At 42.8% G+C, this 19,589-nt stretch overlaps 1 protein-coding gene across 14 annotated transcripts in view; it reads left to right on the top strand.

The window, feature by feature from the left end:
• The first annotated feature begins 12,406 nt into the window (after positions 1-12,406).
• WDR20 (WD repeat domain 20) overlaps positions 12,407-19,589 on the top strand; it is a 64,490-nt gene continuing 57,307 nt past the window's right edge. For 4 of the 14 annotated variants that reach the window (XM_067725240.1, XM_067725249.1, XM_067725140.1 and 1 more), the window contains exon 1: positions 12,421-12,721. In XM_067725240.1, the coding sequence (XP_067581341.1) occupies positions 12,473-12,721 (249 nt within the window). In that variant the 5' untranslated portion in view covers positions 12,421-12,472. Of the gene's footprint in view, positions 12,722-19,589 lie in introns of all 14 variants that reach the window. The other 10 variants (XR_010940693.1, XM_067725213.1, XM_067725221.1 and 7 more) reach the window with 5 other exon arrangements.

Genomic DNA, 19,589 nt, shown 5'->3' with positions numbered 1-19,589 from the left:
AGATGGCTACCCAGTTGTCCTAATTCTCTTTATCAAACATTCATCTTTTACTTACAGATTTTAAATATTTTTTAAAAAAACATACAAAATTTTTACGTGTATTTGTGTTTATTTCTGGAATTCTTGTTCTGCTCCATTGATCATGTGCCTTGCTACATTATTTTATTATAGTTTTATCAAACTTTTAATATTTGATAAGGCTGATTCCCCATTTATTCTTTCTTTTAGAACTCTCATGGGTCTCCTTGTTTGGTTTTTTACTTTTTCCACTTGAACGGTGAAATCATCTTGTCTAGTTTCCAAATACAGTTTGGAATTTTGGAATCACATTAAATTTATAGATTAATTTAGGAAGAACGAATACCCTTATCACGTCGAGCCTTTCTGTTCAAGAACATTGTGTGCCTTTCCACTTGTTCAATTGTTCTTTGGAGTCCTTCTGTAGCATTTTAAAGTTTCTACCATAAAGATCTTGCAGTTCTTATTAAGTATATTTCTAGGTGTTTTATCTTATTCATAACTATTGAAAATAAAGCCGTTTATATCTCTGCTAACTGGTGTGGCTTGCGTACATAATGACTTCTGCACAGTAATTTTGTACCTAGCTACCTTACTGAAATTGCTTACTGTTTGTAATGGTTTCTCCATTCATTTTCTTGCATTTTCCAAACAAATATCATTTGTAAATAATGATAACTTTACCTTTTTCCCTAATTTGTGAGTTTCTCATATCTGAAATTCACTTGTTTTTCGATACCCTGATTACCTCTAGCATCTGTATTCGTCTCTTACGGCTGCTGCAACAAAGTACCACCAACTGGGTGACTTAAACCATTTACTGCCTCACAGTTGTGGAAGCTAGAAGTTTCAAATCAAGGTACAGGCAGGGCCATGCTCTCTCTGAAACTTGCAGGGGAGAATCCTTCCTGCCTCTTCCAACCTTTTGGGGTTTGCTGGCAATCCTGGGGTTCCTTGAATTGCAGCTGCAGCACTTTGCTCACTGCCTGTCTCACGCGGTGTTCTCCCTCCCCTGACTCTGTCTCTTCTTCTCATGAGGACAGCAGTCATTTTGGATCTGGGCCCACCCTAACAGTGTCATCTTAATTTAAGTACATTTGCAAAGGCTGTATTTCCAAGAAAGATCATATCCACAAGCACCGAGGGCTAGAACTTTAACATCTCTTTAGGGAGGACACGAGTCAACCCATAACAGCATTGAAATGTTTTCCTCCTTTTTTTTTTTTTTTTATAAATGCATTTATCTTATTTATTTTGGGCTGCGTTGGGCTTCCTCTAGTTGCAGCGAGTGGGGCTACTCTTTGTTGCAGTGCACCAGCTTCTCATTGTGGTGGCTTCTCTTGTTGCGGAGCATGGGCTCCAGGCACGCAGGCTCAGTAATTGTGGTGCAAGGGCTTAGTTGCTCTGCAGCACGGGGGATCTTCCCGGACCAGGGCTCGAACCCGTGTCCCCTGAATCGGCAGGCGGATTCTTAACCACTGCGCCACAAGGGAAGTCCTATGTATTTGTTTTTTAACAGCTGCTATGTATGGCATTTCCATATTTTATTTATCTAATTCCTTACTGATGGCTATTTAGGGAATTTCCAATTTTTCACTATTAAGAACAATGCTTCAGTGAAAATCCTAATATAAACTTTGCACATTTGTGCAGGTAAATTCCTAAAATTGGAGTTGTTGAGTCAAATCACATAACTACAACAGATATTTTGATAGTGATTAACAATCTGTCCCCCAGATAATAGCAATCTACATTCCTACCAACGGGGACTGTAAGTGCCTTTTTCTTAATACTTTTGCCAACACAAAAATCTGTGGCAACACTATTATCAAGTTTTTATTGATAATTTATGTTTTCCAACGTGACAGTAAAGAAATTTTTGTTTTAATTTGCATTTCTTTCATTATTAGAAAAGTTGAGCATCTTGGAGCAGGGAAGTTCTTTCTAGGCATGACAGGAAACTCAGAAGTCATAAACAAAAAGTCTGATAAATGCAACTTTTGTGAATTGCTTACTTATGTCCCTTGCCTATTTTTTAAACTGTGTTATTTTTCCTTTCTCATTGACTTAAAGAAGCATTTTTATTTTTAGGGACATTGTCCCCTTGCCATATGTGTCACAAATATTTTTTCCCAAGTTTGTTATCTTTTTAAGCGGTGTTTTGCGCCATGCAAAATATAGAATAAAAATAGACTAAGACTTGTGAGTTTGGGGTGATGTTCAGACAAGACTCCCCTATTTCACGGTTACCAATATATTTATTGAAGTAGTTTCTTTTTGGACTCATGGTTAATTTTTATATTTAAATCTTTGATCCATCTGGAGCTTATTTTGGATTGAGGAAGGAATTAGGAATCCATATTTATTTCATTATAAATGGCTAGTTGGTTGTTCCAGTACCTTTTATTAAATTAACCCTGCCAACTCTATTATATGTCTTTTTTGTTGTTGTTGTTGTTGTGTTGGGTCTGCGTTGCTTCATGCGGGCTTTCTCTAGTTGCAGGAGCGGGGGCTACTCTTTGTTGTGGTGCGCGGGCTTCTTGTTGCAGTGGCTTCTCTTGTTGCGGAGCACAGGCTCTAGGCGTGTGGGCTTCAGTAGATGTGGCACATGGGCTCAGTAGTTGTAGCACGCAGGCTCAGTAGCTGTGGCTTGCGGGCTCTAGAGCACAGGCTCAGTATTTGTGGCGCACGGGCTTAGTTGCTCCGCAGCATGTGGGATCTTCCTGCACCAGGGCTCGAACTGGTGTCCCCTGCATTGGCAGGTGGATTCTTAACCACCGCACCACCAGGGTAAGCCCCAAAACAGATTTTTAACTTAACAAATGCATCTTACTTCCTATCACAGGCCCCCAACCACTATTCTACAGAAGCCTATGGCTAGAAATCACTCAACTTTACTGGCTGCTTCTCAACAGCCCAGTAATATTACCCCAGACAGTAGCTGAGAAGTTCTACTAATCACGTATAAGCAGCTTGTTAATTTTTTCTTTACATACAGCATACCAACTCTTTTGTTTTCAATCTCCTTCTCTCTCTTTCCTGTTTAAGGTTCTCAGACAACAAGTTAGAAATTGTTACTGAGGCTATTAAGCTTGAAGGTCCTCACTCTAATCTCTAAAGAGATAAAACCCACAAAGTTCATTGGGCTGCCTGGACAGGTTGTCATTGAATCTGTAACTGGAGGAGGTTCACAATGAAAAACAAAGCTAGCTCAAGTTCTAGCCATGAAAAGCGATGTCTTAATTTGGGTGCAGTTCTAAGAATACTCTAAGAAATAATTCAACTGGTTCTGTGTCTGTGAGTGACAGAATGTCACAGCCTTGTGATGACTGATTCTCTCATTCTCTTCCTATATTTTTTCCTTCATTACTATGGTTTGGAGCCCACATTTCTGTCTTCTCTCTAGAGTCTAAGATAATTAAAACAGCACACATGGAATTGTATTTATATGAGGTGGGGGAGACAGCTGTGAGTCTTTTAAGGCTGGGAGTAGAGAGACTGGGCAATAGATAGAGGTGTTTCGTTTTTAAGTGGAGAAAAAGAGCACTTCTGTTGACTAGCATTCCTTGCTTAGCACATTTGCACTGCATGGAAGGAAGCAGTGGAGCAGCAGTGTGGGAACTTGTCTAGGAGACAGGGAACATCACTGCTGAAGCATGCTGTCCTGGAATGCACAAGAGGGACTCACTACCAGAGCATGGTGGAGAAATTTGTTTTGAAAAGAAGAGATGCCTCTTCCCTTGATTCTTGAAGAAAAGAGTAAGAATGCGTTCAGAGAGAGATAAAAATGCAGGTACAACTTGGAAATTGAGGGAGGTTCATGCCTCATGGCAGATTCCCAAACTTTCTTGTTTCTCAGAGCCCTTAGCGTCTCAGTAATTTCTTCACCTCACCCCTAGACCAAAAGAACACCTAACAGTTCTGTTTATTGTTTATTAGGTGTGTCCAAACAACCCAATACGTATTTATTCCTAATAATTTAGTGGCTGTTCGAAAAATAAACAGGGCCCTGTGTAGTTTGCTCTAGTTTTGATTTAATAGCACATACAACCTACTCATTTAAAGTGTATAGGGACTTCCCTGGTGGCGCAGTGGTTAAGAATCCGCCTGCCAATGCAGGGGGCACAGGTTCGAGCCCTGGTCCGGGAAGATCCCACATGCTGTGGAGCAACTAAGCCTGTGCGCTACAACTACTGAGCCTGCGCTCTAGAGCCCGCAAGCCACAACTACCAAGCCTGCATGCCACAACTACTGAAGCCCGCGCACCTAGAGCCCATGCTCCGCAACAAGAGAAGCCACCGCAATGAGAAGCCTACACACCACAGCGAAGAGTAGCCCCCACTTGCTGCAACTATTGAAAGCCCGCGCACAGCAATGAAGATCCAATGCAGCCAAAAATAAAATAATTAAAGTGTATAAAATTCAGTGGTTTTTAGTATATTCAGAATTGTATGGGACTTCCCTGGTGGTCCATTGGTTAAGAATCCACCTTCCGATGCAGGGGACACAGGTTCGATCTCTGGTCAGGGAACTAAGATCCCACATGCCCTGGGGCAACTAAGCCCATGTGCCATAACTAATGAGCCCATGTGGCATAACTAGAGAGCCCACGCACTGCAACTAAGATCCCACGTGCAGCAACCAAGACCCGATGCAGCCAAATAAATAATTAAAAAAAAAAAGAATCGTGCAACGATTGCAATCAATGTTAGAACATTTCTGTCACTTTAAAAAGAAAGCCTGTACCCATTAACAGTCAGTCCTCCTTCCCCCTCACCCTTCCAGCTCTAGGCAACGACTAACCTATTTTCTGTCTCTATAGATTTGCCTGTTCCTGACATTTCATATAAATGGAATCACATGATATGCAGCCTTTTGTGTCAGCCTTCTTTCACTCGGCATGTTTTCAAGGTTTATCCATGTCGTAGCATGCATTGGTACTTCATTCCTTTTTATGGCTGAATAATATTCGACTGTGTGGATAGACCACATTTTGTTTATTAATTTATCAGTCAGTGGACATCTGGACTGTTTCTACTTTTTGGCTATTATGACTAATGCTGCTATGAACATTCGTGTACAAGTTTTTGTGTGGACATGTTTTTACCTCTCTTGGGTATAATATACCTAAGAGTGTAATTGCTAGGTCATTGGTAACTGTTTAAACTTTTGAGGAATACCAGACTATTTTCCAAAGTGGCTGCACTGTTTCACATTCCCACCAGCAGATATGAGGGTTTGAATTTCTCCACATATTCATCACTTGGTATTATCTTTTTTTTTTTTGCGGTATGTGGGCCTCTCACTGCTGTGGCCTCTCCCGTTGCGGAGCACAGGCTCCGGACGCGCAGGCCCAGTGGCTATGGCTCATGGGCCCAGCCGCTCTGCGGTATGTGGGATCCTCCCGGACTGGGACACGAACCCGTGTCCCCCGCATCGGCAGGCGGACCCTCAACCACTGCGCCACCAGGGAAGCCCTATCTGTCTTTTTGATTATAGCCATCCTAGTGGGTGTGAAGTGGGATCTCATTGTGGTTTTGATTTGCATTTCTCTGATGACAATGATGCTGAGCGTCTTTTCATGTGCTTACTGGCCATTTGTATATCTTCTTGGAGAAATGTCTATTCAAGTCCTTTGCCCGTTTAAAAGCTAGGTTGTTTTTCGAGTTGTAGGAGCTGTCTATACATTCTACATACAAGTATCTTATCAGATATATGATTCGCAAACATTTTCTCCCATTCTCTGGGTTGTGTTTTCTAGTTTTGAATTTTTTAAAAAGAAAACCTTTGAATTTAAAAAAATACGTTTGCTAGAGAACAGACTTGTGGTTGCCAAGGGGGAGAGGGGTGGGGGAGAGATGGAGTGGGAGGTTAGGGTTAGCAGATGTAAGCTACTATATATAGAATGGATAAACAACAACGTCCTACTGTATAGCACAGGGAACTATATTCACTATCCTGTGATAAACCATAATGGAAAAGAATATAAAAAAGAATGCATATAGATGTATAACTGAATCACTTTGCTGTACAGCAGAAATTAACACATTGTAAATAAACTATACTTCAAAAAAATTTTTTTAATTTAAAAATACATGTTTGAGGGGCTTCCCTGGTGGCGCAGTGGTTGAGAGTCCGCCTGCTGATGCAGGGGACACGGGTTCGTGCCCTGGTCTGGGAAGATCCTACATGCCGCGGAGTGGCTAGGCCCATGAGCCATGGCCACTGAGTCTGTGTGTCCGGAGCCTGTGCTCTGCAACGGGAGAGGCCACAACAGTGAGAGGCCCGCGTACTGCAAAAAAAAAACAAAAAAACGTGTTTGCTTCATCTGAATTGCTATTCTTCCCCTTTTAATAATGTATAGTTTAAAAATCAGCATATTGGAAAAAAGAAAAAGAGCATATTGGGACTTCCCTGGTGGCGCAGTGGTTAAGAATCCACCTGACAATGCACGGGACATGGGTTTGAGCCCTGGTCCGGGAAGATCCCACATGCCGCGGAGCAACTAAACCTGTGTGCCACAACTACTGAGCCTGCGCTCCAGAGCCCACGAGCCACAACTACTGAGACCTCATGCCACAACTACTGAAGCCCTCACGCCAACAGCCCGCGCACCACAACAGAGTGGCCCCCGCTCGCTGCAACTAGAGAATGCCCGGGCACAGCAACGAAGACCCAATGCAGCCAAATTAATTAATTAATTAATTTTAAAAAACAGTATATTTTGTTACTTTACTCCAACAAGTTTCTCTTTTGAGACCTGAATTCGAATTTTGTTTCTGCTAATAGCTAACTCTAGGGTAGTAACTTGGACAAGTCACTTCATCACTCTCTTTTCTCAAGTGTGGACAGGAGATAAGGGTACCTCCTTCACCAGCTTGTGCATGAAGACCAGAGGCTGCGTGAGCACTCGGCATAATGCCCATATAGTAGGCGCTCCCCAAACGAGCTGTATTGGAAAACCCTAAACGAGCTCTTTAAAAAGCACTTTTATTGCAAGACGTGTGAAATATTAAGTATTGCATCCACTTAATAATGATTAAGAAAGAATAAGATGCTTTATGCAAGATCATTTTGTACATACCATAACTGAACAATCCCAGTGGTGTGTCAGTTTAACCATTCTGCAAATCTGAAGCAGAAAGCTGGAGCGCTCTATTAAGGACACTATATTATGCGATGTTTTCCAAATTTGTTTTCAAGTCTCACAACGCTGTTATAAGGAAGTACCAAGTCATAATGACGTACTAATAGAATAAACTCATCCACCAAGATAAATCTGGGAGATTGGTTACTGTACATAATGAGTCAGTAAAGAAGTCGAATGTGGTTCCTAAAGACACCCGTCTATGCCCGTTTCTCTTTATAAGGTCACTGTGGCAAACACTATTTCTCTTCAAGGTTACAAAAAAAAAAGCTTTTCAGCATCTTAATGAATTAATCTCTGAATCAGAAAAACAGTAAGTTTGGTCTAAAGTGAATACTCCGTATGTACTAAGCTGCAAAAAAATCGTATTTTTTCATCAACAAATATTCCTCCTCTTCTCCTCCACCTCCTGGATTGTCCCACTGTTCCCACTTGCTCCCTTGGTGACCAGATCCAGGCTTTAGAGACCATCAGCTAAGGTCTGCCAAATACATGCCGGCGGGCCAGACTTCTCTCCAGACCCGAATATTCAACTGCCTCCCGGACATCTCCTGTAAATGCCTAATAGACACTCCACACCCAACACGCTCAACACTGAACTCCTGGTCCTCCTTTCAAGACCTACTCTTCTCCAGCCTTTTCATCTCAGTTCACGGCACTTCTATCCTCCAGCTGCTCATGCGTATTGTGGAGTCATTCTTGACTCCCCCATTTCTCCCACGAGGTCTGCTGGGAAATTCCATTGGCTTTGGCTTTACCTTCAGAAAACAATTCTCTAGCTCTTTTTCTGGGGGCGCGGGGGGCGCCCTGCACTGTGTGGCTTGTGAGATTTTAGTTCCCCGACCAGGGATCGAACCTGGCAGTGAAGCTCGGAGTCCTAACCACTGGACAGCCAGGGAATTCCTTCTTTAGACTTTCTTATCCTCAACTGCTACCACTCCCTGAGCAAGCCTCCATCCTCCTTGGCCTGGGTGAACACCGCTAACCTCTGAAGTGGATTCCCCATCCACTCTTGCCTCCTTTAGTCTACACTCAAGCCAGCAAACAAATGGATTCTTTTTTATTTATTTTATTTTTGGCTTCGTTGGGTCTCCGTTGCTGCGCGCGGGCCTTCTCTAGTTGCGGCGAGGGGGGGCTACTCTTCGTTGCGGTGCGCGGGCTTCTCATTGCTGTGGCTTCTCTTGTTGTGGAGCACGGGCTCTAGGTGTGTGGGCCTCAGTAGTTGTGGCACACGGGCTCAGTAGTTGTGGTGCACGGGCTTAGTTGCTCCGCGGCTTGTGGGATCTTCCCGGACCAGGGCTCGAACCCGTATTCCCTGGATTGGCAGGAGGATTCTTAACCACTGCGCCACCAGGGAAGTCCACAAATGGATTCTTAAACCCTGCAGTGGCTTCCCTGCTCACTCTGCTCTAGCCACACTGGCTGTCTCGCGATTCCTTAACATGCTATGCACACTCCTGCCTTGGGGGCCCTGGAGGGCTTTTTCCTCTGCTTGGTCAGCTCTTTCCCCAGATCTTCCCATGGCCCACTCCGTCACCTCTTTCAAGTCTTTGCTGAAATGTCACCTCTCAAGGAGACTTATCTTGGCCACCACATTTTAAACTGCGAGCTAGTCAGCACACTCCCAACCCCCTTATCTCGCTCTACTTCTTTTTCCTAGCACAATCATGGCATGATTTACTTATTCATGTTGATTGTTTATCTTCTGTCTTCTCCTTACAAGAATATAAACTCCATGAGTGAGGGATTTATGTTTTCTGATGTATCCCGAAGGCTACAACAGAGTGGCATGTGTAGGCGCTCAAATACATATTCGAGGAGACAAAGAATTTTAACAAGGTCCCTCATATATTTGAGTGTGCATAACAATCTTGCTGAAAGGCAGCAGTGCATCCTAAAAGATAAACATCAATACAAGACAATTAGCATATGTTGATAAGTACCAAAAGAAAATAACATTTCAGTATAGTACACAGGACAAATGAAAGCTCAGAGAAATGCCAAAGAAGTTTAGAGTGGTAATTTTTAAATTTGGGAGGAAGGTGGTCACACCTCTTTGAAAATCTGATGAAAGCTATAGACTCCGATGATATAATGAATATGTACACAAAATTTTGAATACTATTACAAGAGGTTCAAACACTCCCTGATGCTATGAATCCTGAATGGAGAACCCTTGGTTTCAAGGATTGTTTTATCACCCAGGGCTTGGGAAAGGCTTGGTGAAGATGGGACTCAAACTAGTTCTTAAAGAATAGGCTATGAAGAGGAAACAAGAGGAGGGTCTTTTCAAGCAAGAGAAAGGGCTAAGGGTGATGGCAGAACAGTCTGACTGGAATGGAGGATTCATGCAAAACGTAAGGACAGGCTGAGAATTGCTTGGTGTATGACTTAAATAACATGGATATTCAAAGTCTTTGAGAGTGTTTGGGCAAAAGAATGTAATGTCTAAAGCATTGTTTTAAGAAAATTAATTTGGTAGTTGTTTATAGGATGAAAGTTGAGAGAAAAAAGTGAAATTAAGGAAATACTCATGAAGCTATAATGATTCAACTTTGAAGATGTGGAAAGGGAACTGATAAGGTTTAGAGGCGGATGAATCTGAGGCACGAATCCACGTAGAAATGCCTGGTTTGAAACTGAAAATCAGGAATAAACTTTAGGTCAGGCCCGGTTATACAAATTTGGTGTTATTTATTGAATCTATGGGTGTGGGGGGGAAATGACAAGAGAAAAGTATTAAGAACAGAGATTATTCAAAGGCTTTGGATAGGACGAAGTGAACAGCCTATCATTACTGTGATCTCAGTAAAATGTTAAATTTATGTAGAATAAAACCTTAAGAGAAGACTAAGGTATACAGGTATTATGGGTAATTGAAAGTTGGTAGTTAATTTGAGGGCTGCTAATATAATTTTTATATTTTTGCGGTACGCGGGCCTCTCACTGTTGAGGCCTCTCCCGTTGCGGAGCCCAGGCTCCGGACGCGCAGGCTCAGCGGTCATGGCTCACAGGCCCAGCCGCTCCGCGGCATGTGGGATCTTCCCGGACCGGGGCACGAACCCGTGTACCCTGCGTCGGCAGGCGGACTCTCAACCACTGTGCCACCAGGGAAGCCCTAATTTTTATGTTTTAATTTTTGCTTGCTGAGTTTTTTTTTTCCCTCCAAAATGTATTATTACGCTTTTTTCTCCTTGATAACTAGGGAACACAGCTGACTTACTTTTAGATGATTCAGGATGTCACTATCCCTCAAGGAGAGTATACACATTTCCAAAGTAAAATAACATGGTTATAGGAAATTTGAATAAATCCATGGGACCGCAGAATACATCCTGGTCATTTTAAAAGGCTTCTGATATCTTTTTGACCTTTAGCAGAAGACAGATAACATCAAAACAACTGTAACACAAAATTTTAGGTGTTTTAGGTATCTATTCTTTTTTAAAAGTTTACTTATGTATTAATTTTGGCTGCGTTGGGTCTTCGTTGATGCGCACAGGCTTTCTGTAGTTGCGGGCGGGGCTCCTCTTCGTTGCGGTGAGCGGTCTGATTATTGCGGTGGTTTCCTTGTTGCGGAGCACAGGCTCTAGGCGCGCGGGCTCAGTAGTTGTGGGGCACAGGCTTAGCTGATCGCGGTGGTTTCCTTGTTGCAGAGCACAGGCTCTAGGCGCGCGGGCTCAGTAGTTGTGGTGCACAAGCTTAACTGCTCTGTGGCACGTGGGATCTTCCCAGACCAGGGCTTGAACCCGTATCCCCTGCACTGGCAGGCGGATTCTTAACAACTGCGCCACCAGGGAAGCCCATAGGTACCTATTCTTTAAGTAGGATTTACTCCACTGCTTTTTTGCCAGCATGTACAAAGGATACAGAATTTTACTGTCAAATGCATTATTACATCATTGGCACAGTTTCCACTGTCATTACCTGCTTATGTATATAAGATGTTTAGGATTCGGACTCCTCTTTAGAACCTACCGCCCTCTACTTCTTTTGTGACCCTCCAGCTATGATTTGTACTTAGAGGGATAAATCATTCTTGGTGTAACAGATGTTGGCTCCCCACCACCCCCACCTGAAATTCTATCAGGATGTTTCTGTCACTTTAGAAACTTTCGTATTCTACTGCAACATGCCAAGAAACCCAGCTACAAAACGGTGATTGTTTAATCTGCAACACGTGTGCCGGCCTTAAATTTGTTTTTCTGCCTTACAATCTAGACCTAGTACAGTATATCCACACAACTATGCCTAGTGAACAATTCTGCAGATTCCACTTGAGCCTTAAAAAAAAAAAATCAACAGCCTCAAACTTCACTAAGAACTCTTCATAAACTGTTGAGCAAGAGAAGTGAATCATGCTTAGATTCAGCCTCTGGTTCCCAAAGCCATTTCCCGACCTGACCCGACCCTCCCTTCTCTAAACACCTGGTGGAGACAAACTTAAGAAACAGAAGCGCCAACACAACCTGCTTTCCTTAAAATTAGCCAATGCTCACTACAGATAGGTATTCAGATATTTGACTTGCAAACACAGATGCTGTGTAATCTATACGCTCCTCTCCCCCTGCACCCTACCTTAAAAACAAAACAAAACAAAACATGGTGAAGCGGAAAACTGAGGTCCTTCAGTACCTTCTCGGAAAATGACTCGGGGAGGTGCACAGGGGTTTCCTGACCCGGGCATCCAGACGACTGTGCGGGGTGGCCGAGGGGAGACCCCAGAACAGGGGGACCGGCCCTCTCCCGGACTCGGGGCTCCCCCGCACCCTCCTGCGGGTGTAACACTGGGGCTTGAGCGCTCGGTTCACGGCACCCCACGTGCTGACCCAGAATCTGCGTTGTTAGAGGCGGCTCTCTCCTCCGCTCCTCGGGGTCCCGGGACCTTTCAGGACAGGGCACGAGGCAGCCGAAGAGGCCGCCGCGAGCTCCCTTCAGCGGCGCGGACCGCAGCCCGCTGCGGCTTCCCCTTGCCGGCTCAGCCCGCCGGGCGGCGGAGTAGGCGGCACCACTAAGCAGCCCTCGGACCCGGGACAGCAACACCTGCGCCGCAGCGGGGTGGCCCGGAGGCCCCGCCCGCGGGAGGAGCCTGCGGACACCCTGCAGCGTGGAGCGCGCCAGGTGAGCACGCCTGCGCAGTCGGGCCGTAAACAAGCCCGCCCCTTCTCCTCGCCGGCCTCCGCGGGGCCGGCTCACGGGTGGGAGGGGCCAGGAGGAAGGGGCGGGGGGAGGGCGAGAGCCCGGGACGGCGCCTGCGCGGTGGGCGTGATCCGGGCACTTAGGGCAGGATGAACGCTGCTTTCCAAGATGGCGACGGAGGGAGGAGGGAAGGAGATGAACGAGATTAAGACCCAATTCACCACCCGGGAAGGTCTGTACAAGCTGCTGCCGCACTCGGAGTACAGCCGGCCCAACCGGGTGCCCTTCAACTCGCAGGGATCCAACCCTGTCCGCGTCTCCTTCGTAAACCTCAACGACCAGTCTGGCAACGGCGACCGCCTCTGCTTCAATGTGGGCCGGGAGCTCTACTTCTATATCTACAAGGGGGTCCGCAAGGTACCGACCCGGGCGTCACCGGGGCTCGCCAGCGGCGTGAGCAGAGGCCAGGAGCAGGGCGGTGACAGCGGGGGCCAGGGTGACCGATGGGCTGGCCGTCGCTCTTACTTTTGAGTGGGCCGGTAACTCCACTGGAGTGCTCCTGAGGAAGGGGGATTCGGGAGTGAGGAGGGTGGTGGCGGTGGTGTTTCGGGGGGAGGCGGTGGAACGGGACCGCGGGGCGCGGGGCTCCGGCTGGGAGGCCCCAGAAAGGGCCGGCTGCCGCCCCTGCGGGTCCGTCAGGCTCTGACACGGCCCGGGAGCGGGCCTGCGAGTCCCCGGAAGAGGTGGGGTGGCCGTCTGGTCTGCTGAGACCGCCTCGCCTCCCAGGAGGGTGGAGAGTCTCGCTCTGGGTTAGAGACCAGGGGCGCGGGGCGGCTTGGGAAAATCTGTAAGGCGGAACCGGGTCTGGGAAGCGGAGGACTTGAGACTAGGTCAGAAAGGACCTGCTCGGCACGAAGGGCTACTCCACCTGCTGCCACACTGACACTTCCTAGGAGCCTCTCCTTCTGGTGTTAACACTTTGTTTCCGAAAACATCCGAGGGAGGACGGCTGTCACTGCCTCCTCGAAGGGAACCTTCTCCTGAGAGAATGTTAAAGAGGGTCCTTCTGTCCCTTATAGGTATGGGAAGGGCTGAGTACTACTACAGTTAAGAGGTCCAAACGATGTTTCCAGTGGACTGGGCTGGTTCATAGGGGTTGTGTGTGAGCGTGCCCAGATCAGTCTTGTCCAACAAGTCAGACTGTGTCACAAACAGGGAGGGATATGCCTTAAAAGCTACTTCACAAGAACCATTATTCTTGGCGGGCGATTTAACAGGAATGCTGTCAAGCATGTAATCATCCTTTAAAAATATCTCTTTAAAAGAAGCAGCTTATTAGAGCTGTTCTTTCATTGGCTACGTAACTTTGTTCTCATTGAGAACTGCTTACTTCTGAGATATGTGGTCTTTGAGTTGACTCTTGAAAGAGTGAGGAGATTAATGCCCTCCACAGTACTTGGACGTGGGAGAAGGTGATAACAGATTAATTTATAAATCGTTAGTTAGTGTGAAAATAAATTGTGTATATTGAAGAGTGGACATTTTCCAGGATTTACTGTATCCAGAAGCAGTAGGTTTTTGCTTGGTTACAAGAACTAGGGACGTGACGGTGGTATCTGAATGTAACAAGTTGTCTCATTTGTTCGAGGTGAGTCTTTTTGTTAGTGTTTATAAGTGTACTACTGTGTGTGAGGTATCTTGATATAAATTACTGAAAGTAAATCTCTTGACTTTACTTTTTCGGAATTGGAAAAGTGTGAAGTAATTAGTAGTCTAGGAGCTGAAGTTTTAGTCCTATCCCCAACTTTGTCACTGACTTGTTCTGTGACCTTGGAGGAGTTGCTTAACTTCTATCTGCAGCTCTTTAGAAAGAGAATATTGCGATGCACCCGTTGTGATTAATAGCATAATGACTGTAATGAACTTTAAAGCCCCGAAACACTCAGTAGATGTAAAATATAGTTAAAATAGTCATTAAGAGCATCTGTCAAACAGGAGCTGCTATCTTGACATTGATACAAGGACTGAAAGGATCAGCTTTTTCTCTGGTGACAAGTTTAAAATTTTAAGTTATTAAATGGATTTACATAAAAATTTAAAAGTGCATAAAAACTAAATATATTAATGATTACTAGTGTAGGTGTTACCTTTTTAAACAAGTTTTCTTTTAAAGTATATTATTTCTGAAGCATTCTAGTGGCAAACCTTATCTGGATCTGGTAGCTCTGGTTTGCATCATAAAAACACGTCTCTTGCCTGGAAGTATCATAATAGTGTCCTCTTTTAGTGGGATACTATTGAATGAAGAATAAACTAGGAGAGCTTTTCAAAGCTACAGCAAAAAATTATTTTAAACAAGACAAATCTTAAACATGTAGATTTGCCTTCAGCTGCATAATTTACTTGAGCACATTAACTTTTTTGTAAAGTTTCATGGTAGTATCTTGTAGATATATTTGCATTATATGGTGGACATTTCAACTGTCTCCTAGCCACTGTAATTTTTTAAAAAATTCGTTTTCCATGAATGAGTTTGCATTTATTTTTTGTTATTTCTGAATACAAGTGATTGTTTTTGTGACTTTTTTTCTGATTTTAAAACAGAGCAGATACTTTTCCTTAATCAAAAAACCAAATTTTACTTTTTGGGGTTAGGAGTTATAAATCCGTTTTTGACATTTGGTCGTTTTGACTCTTTAAAATTTTTTTTTCTTTGGGGCATATAAAGTTTTACAACAATTAATCAGATTATTTAGAACATTCAGAAGGTTTAAATTGGATGAATACATTCAACTTAAATCTGCATGTGAAATGAGTGGAAACTAGGTCTTTTTATTCTTTTATTAAAGTATAGTTGATTTACAATATGATATTAGTTTCAGGTGTACAGCATGATGATTCAGTATTTTTACAGATTATACTCCATTAAATGTATAAGATAATGGCTATAATTCCCCATTTTATGCAATATATCCTTGTTGCTTGTCTATCTTATACATAATAGTTTGTATCTCTTAATCCCAGATTTAGGAGATAGTCTAAAATCTAAGCTAAGGAGTGTAATCTTCGTCCCTTTAAAATACTTACAGGTCAGTTTCTAGAGCTAGAAGGCACCTTCAGTTTATGGAGTCTCACCCTTCAGAGAAAGCCAAGGCTAGAGAGCGTGTGCAAACCTGTGATGCAGTTTCTTTCTCATGGTAAAGAATTCATTGTAAAGAAGCACAACTGAATCTAAAGAACTGTCTTAGAAGAGACTGATCTAGCTTTTTGGTTACACAGATAACCGTATACTCCAAGCACTTCAGAATTTACCCCAGCGTTTTACCCTATGTTATCTCATTGAATCTTGCAATCCTGTGAGGTAGATGAAAGCATCTTCTTTTCTTTTTCTTTTCTTTTTTTAATTTAATTTTATTTATTTTTTTATACAGCAGGTTCTTATTAGTTATCCATTTTATACATATTAGTGTATATATGTCAATCCCAGTCTCCCAATTCATCACGCATCTTCTTTTCAAAACTGAAGTTCGGAGTAGGGTTTCTTGTGTGAGGACATCTAGTTTTGTGAATTTGTTTTGCTGAGCTAAAAATAATATGAACATTGATTTAATATGGAGGTGAACTCAGCATTTCAGCAAAGATTTGAGTGACTACCAAGGGGATGTGGGGTAACCAAAGATGAGTGAGACACTGCCCCTCCTCCCAAAGAACTTTCAGCTACTAGCTTTCAGATCTCTTTATAGCATACTTTGCTTTCCTCTTTTTAAAAAAGAGGTGGTTTTAGGATAAAGATGCCAAAGGTGCTGGGCTTATTGTACCAACCCTTTCATTTTATGGAGATCTGTTTTTACGTAAATGCAAATGGCTACCATTCAGATCGAAGTTTAAACATCACTTCCTCAGTATGTCCTTCTTTGAATTCGCAGGCTGGATCAGTTTTCCCTGTTACACGTTTTTATAGCATCCTGTACTTTGCCTTTCTAGCACTTTTCTCAATTTGTAATTCTCTGTCTCTTCTGTAAACAAAGCTCCCTTAGAATAGGATGTCTTTTCTGCTTTCTCTGTCTTCCTGGTGCCCAGCACAGCATCCAGCATAGAGTAGACCCCTACTGTTAATTTGTTGAGTGAATGACTGGATAAAGCATCTCTGTCCATCTATGTCTTACTTTAAAAAGATCTTTAGGAGCTAAAAATCTGTTCAATTTTGGGCCCAAAAGTAACAGGTATTTTTAGTAGCTCACATCTTTTAAAAGACATTTTTATTTAATTAAAAAAAATTTTTTTTTGGCTGCGCTGCATGGCTTGTGGGATCGTAGTTCCCCAACCAGGGATTGAACCTGGGCCCCTGGCAGTGGAAGCACCAAGTCCTAAGCACTGGACCGCCAGGGAATTCACAAAAGACATTTAAAATTATTGGTAACAAATTTAGCTTCTTATAACTGGGAAATTATGTAGCAAGAGACAGTGAAGTAGTGGAAAGTAGGCAAATGGTGCGGATTACTTTTGATCTACTTCTGTCAAACCATGTTACCTACCAGATCTATGTACTGTCAAACAACTTTTCAAATTAAAAGAAATTGTTTTATTGAAGTATAGTTGATTTATAATGCATTCGTTTCTGGTGTACAGCAAAGTAATTCAGTTATACATATATATATATATATACATATCCTTTTCATATTCTTTCCCATTATGGTTTATTACAGGATACTGAATACAGTTCTTGTGCTATACAGTAGGACCTTGTTGTTTATCTATTGTATATATAGTAGTTTGTATCTGCTAATCCCAAACTCCTAATTTAACCCTCCATGACCCCACCTTTTTTTTAATTGAATCAAGAAACTTTTTAAAGCTATACTCAGAATTACTTAACATTCAAATCAAAGAGCCTTTACTTTTTTCCCCCCCATCTTAACATTCTAGGCCACAAATACACTGTCCAGAGATTGAAGCAATTCCTACAATAGATGAAAGGTAGAATTGGATGGTGTCCAGGGCCTTTTCAACCCTTAAGGTTGTATAATTCTGTGCTCAGTAATTTTTAAATGAAAATGCATCTTTGTACTGGGGAGATGTCTTCATGTCTTGGATTCTTTGCCTACTTCTCTGAATGGGAATTGGGAAGAGTGAGGTGTGTTGTGAAAGCAAGTTGAACACATAGTGACTCTAGGTCTTTGTGCTGGAAAAAGCTTGGGTACTCACCAGGCTGAGATGAAGCTGGGGCCAGAAGTCCAGTTAAGAATAACAGCTAAAGGGCCTTCCCTGGCGGTCCAGTGGAAGCAGACTCCGTGCTTCCACTGCAGGGGGTGCGGGTTCAATCCCTGGTCCGGAAACTAAGATCCCACATGCCGCAAGATGCGGCCAAGAAGTAAATAAATAAAAATTAAAAAAAAAATAGCAGCTAGAATATTTTTAGAGCTGGAGTTATCCAGGAGGGTAATGGGTTGACTTGAGAGAGAATGAGCATTCCATATAGGAAATATTCTGTCTCTTTATCAAAGACTGCAGGACTACCTGTTGGTGACTGAGGGATTCATGCTTTGTGTGGGAGGGTGAACTTAAATGCCTTTTAAAGGTTTTTACCCACAGACTAGTTTTAGATACTGCATTGCTCCAGAGAGGATCGTGTTCGCACCCTTCTGCCCATTTGTTATTTTCACATCTCTCTGCTCTCCATTTATTATTTAGAAAAAGGCTTAGAAGTCTAGAATTTTTTATATCAAATTCACTTTAAGAAATTTTGTACCTAATTTAGTAGGGCATATGTGGAATTGGATGGGAATCTGTTTTGTTTTGGTTTTGTTTTCCCCATTAAGGGCCACTTAATGACTTCTGAAGTATTGATATAAAGATTTAGTTATTTGACTATAGCATCTTCTATACTGAGGGAAAAGCATGTTAATTTATCCCTTAAAGCAGGCTTGAGAAACTTTCATATGATACCTTGGTTCTCTTGACCTTGAAGAGGAGGATGGTGATGAGATTTTGAGACTCCATGGATGGATGTAAGCAATGGTAAACTCCCAGAGTGTGTCAGTGAGATCCATGAGCTAGTCATGAATGTCATTTTTTCAGCAAATATTTGTGGGGCACACCTACCAGATATGAGGTACTAGATATGTTTTAGATGCTTGGTATAGACAAAGTCTTGCCCTCAAGAGACTTGTCACCTATATTTATTAACATTCAGTTAATCATCTCGTGCCTTTATTTGTTTATTGTGCTCTGGTAGGAAACTTGAGCAAGAATCAAAACATAGTTAGTGGATTTTGTCACTGAGTACTTTGGCTATATGCCTAAAGAGCCTTATTTTAAAATTAATGTAGGGCTTCCCTGGTGGTGCAGTGATTAAGAATCCGCCTCCCAATGCAGGGGACACGGGTTCAAGCCCTGGTCCGGGAAGATCCCACATGCTGCAGGGCAACTAAGCCCTTGCACCACAGCTACTGAGCCTGCGCTCTGGAGTCCGCGTGCCACAACTACTGAAGCCCGCGTGCCTAGAGCCGGTGCTCCGCAACGAGAGAAGCCCGTGCACCGCAATGAAGAGTAGCCCCCAGTCGCTGCAACTACAGAAAGCCCGTGCGCAGCAACGAAGACCCAGTGTGGCCAAAAATATATAAATAAATTGAAAAACAAATTTTTTAATAAAAGTAAATGTAAAGATTTTTGTAGTTTGATATTTGATGTCTTAGAGAACAGTTTTATTTGTATTTCAGCTAGGTTAGTTTGTGCAGAAATATCAAGTGTCTTATTTGTTTATTCAGGAATAGATATCAAAAACAGAAATAAATTGGCAGACATTCTCAGTTTTAATTTTCAGGACATTTAAAATTCAGAATATCAATGACAAGTTATCCTCTGAACATTTGGCATCTACTTTTCATAATAGAGTGCAAGATGCGTCTTGCTTTGAAAAAAGTAATCCTCATTCATCAAGTGTTTATTGCTGAATTGTTACATGCAAGTTACTACTGTCTGCTGTGGGTGATGTGAGGGTAAATTAAGACACTCCTTGTCTGTAAGGAGCTTGTATTTTTGTCTTGATAATTGTAAGGTAAAGTAGGTGTGTGCTCAGCACATGGCATAAGCAGTATAGGCATCAGGTGGAATTAAGGAGTAAAGGTGAAATGAAGAGGTATTTCTCTGCCTAGTGGAAGAATTTTGGGTTGGATTTCAACTAGATGATTTGTCCCAAAATGTTGTGTACAGATCACATTTTTGTAAATTTCCAAATGGGTAGCCTTGTATTTTTCTTTTTTTTTAAAATAGATTTATTTATTTA

This window comes from Pseudorca crassidens, chromosome 1 (assembly GCF_039906515.1).
Source record: "Pseudorca crassidens isolate mPseCra1 chromosome 1, mPseCra1.hap1, whole genome shotgun sequence".
NCBI classification, from domain to species: Eukaryota; Metazoa; Chordata; class Mammalia; order Artiodactyla; family Delphinidae; genus Pseudorca; species Pseudorca crassidens.
Note: the sequence above shows the minus strand (reverse complement) of the source record. Positions and strands in the feature narration are given on the sequence as shown.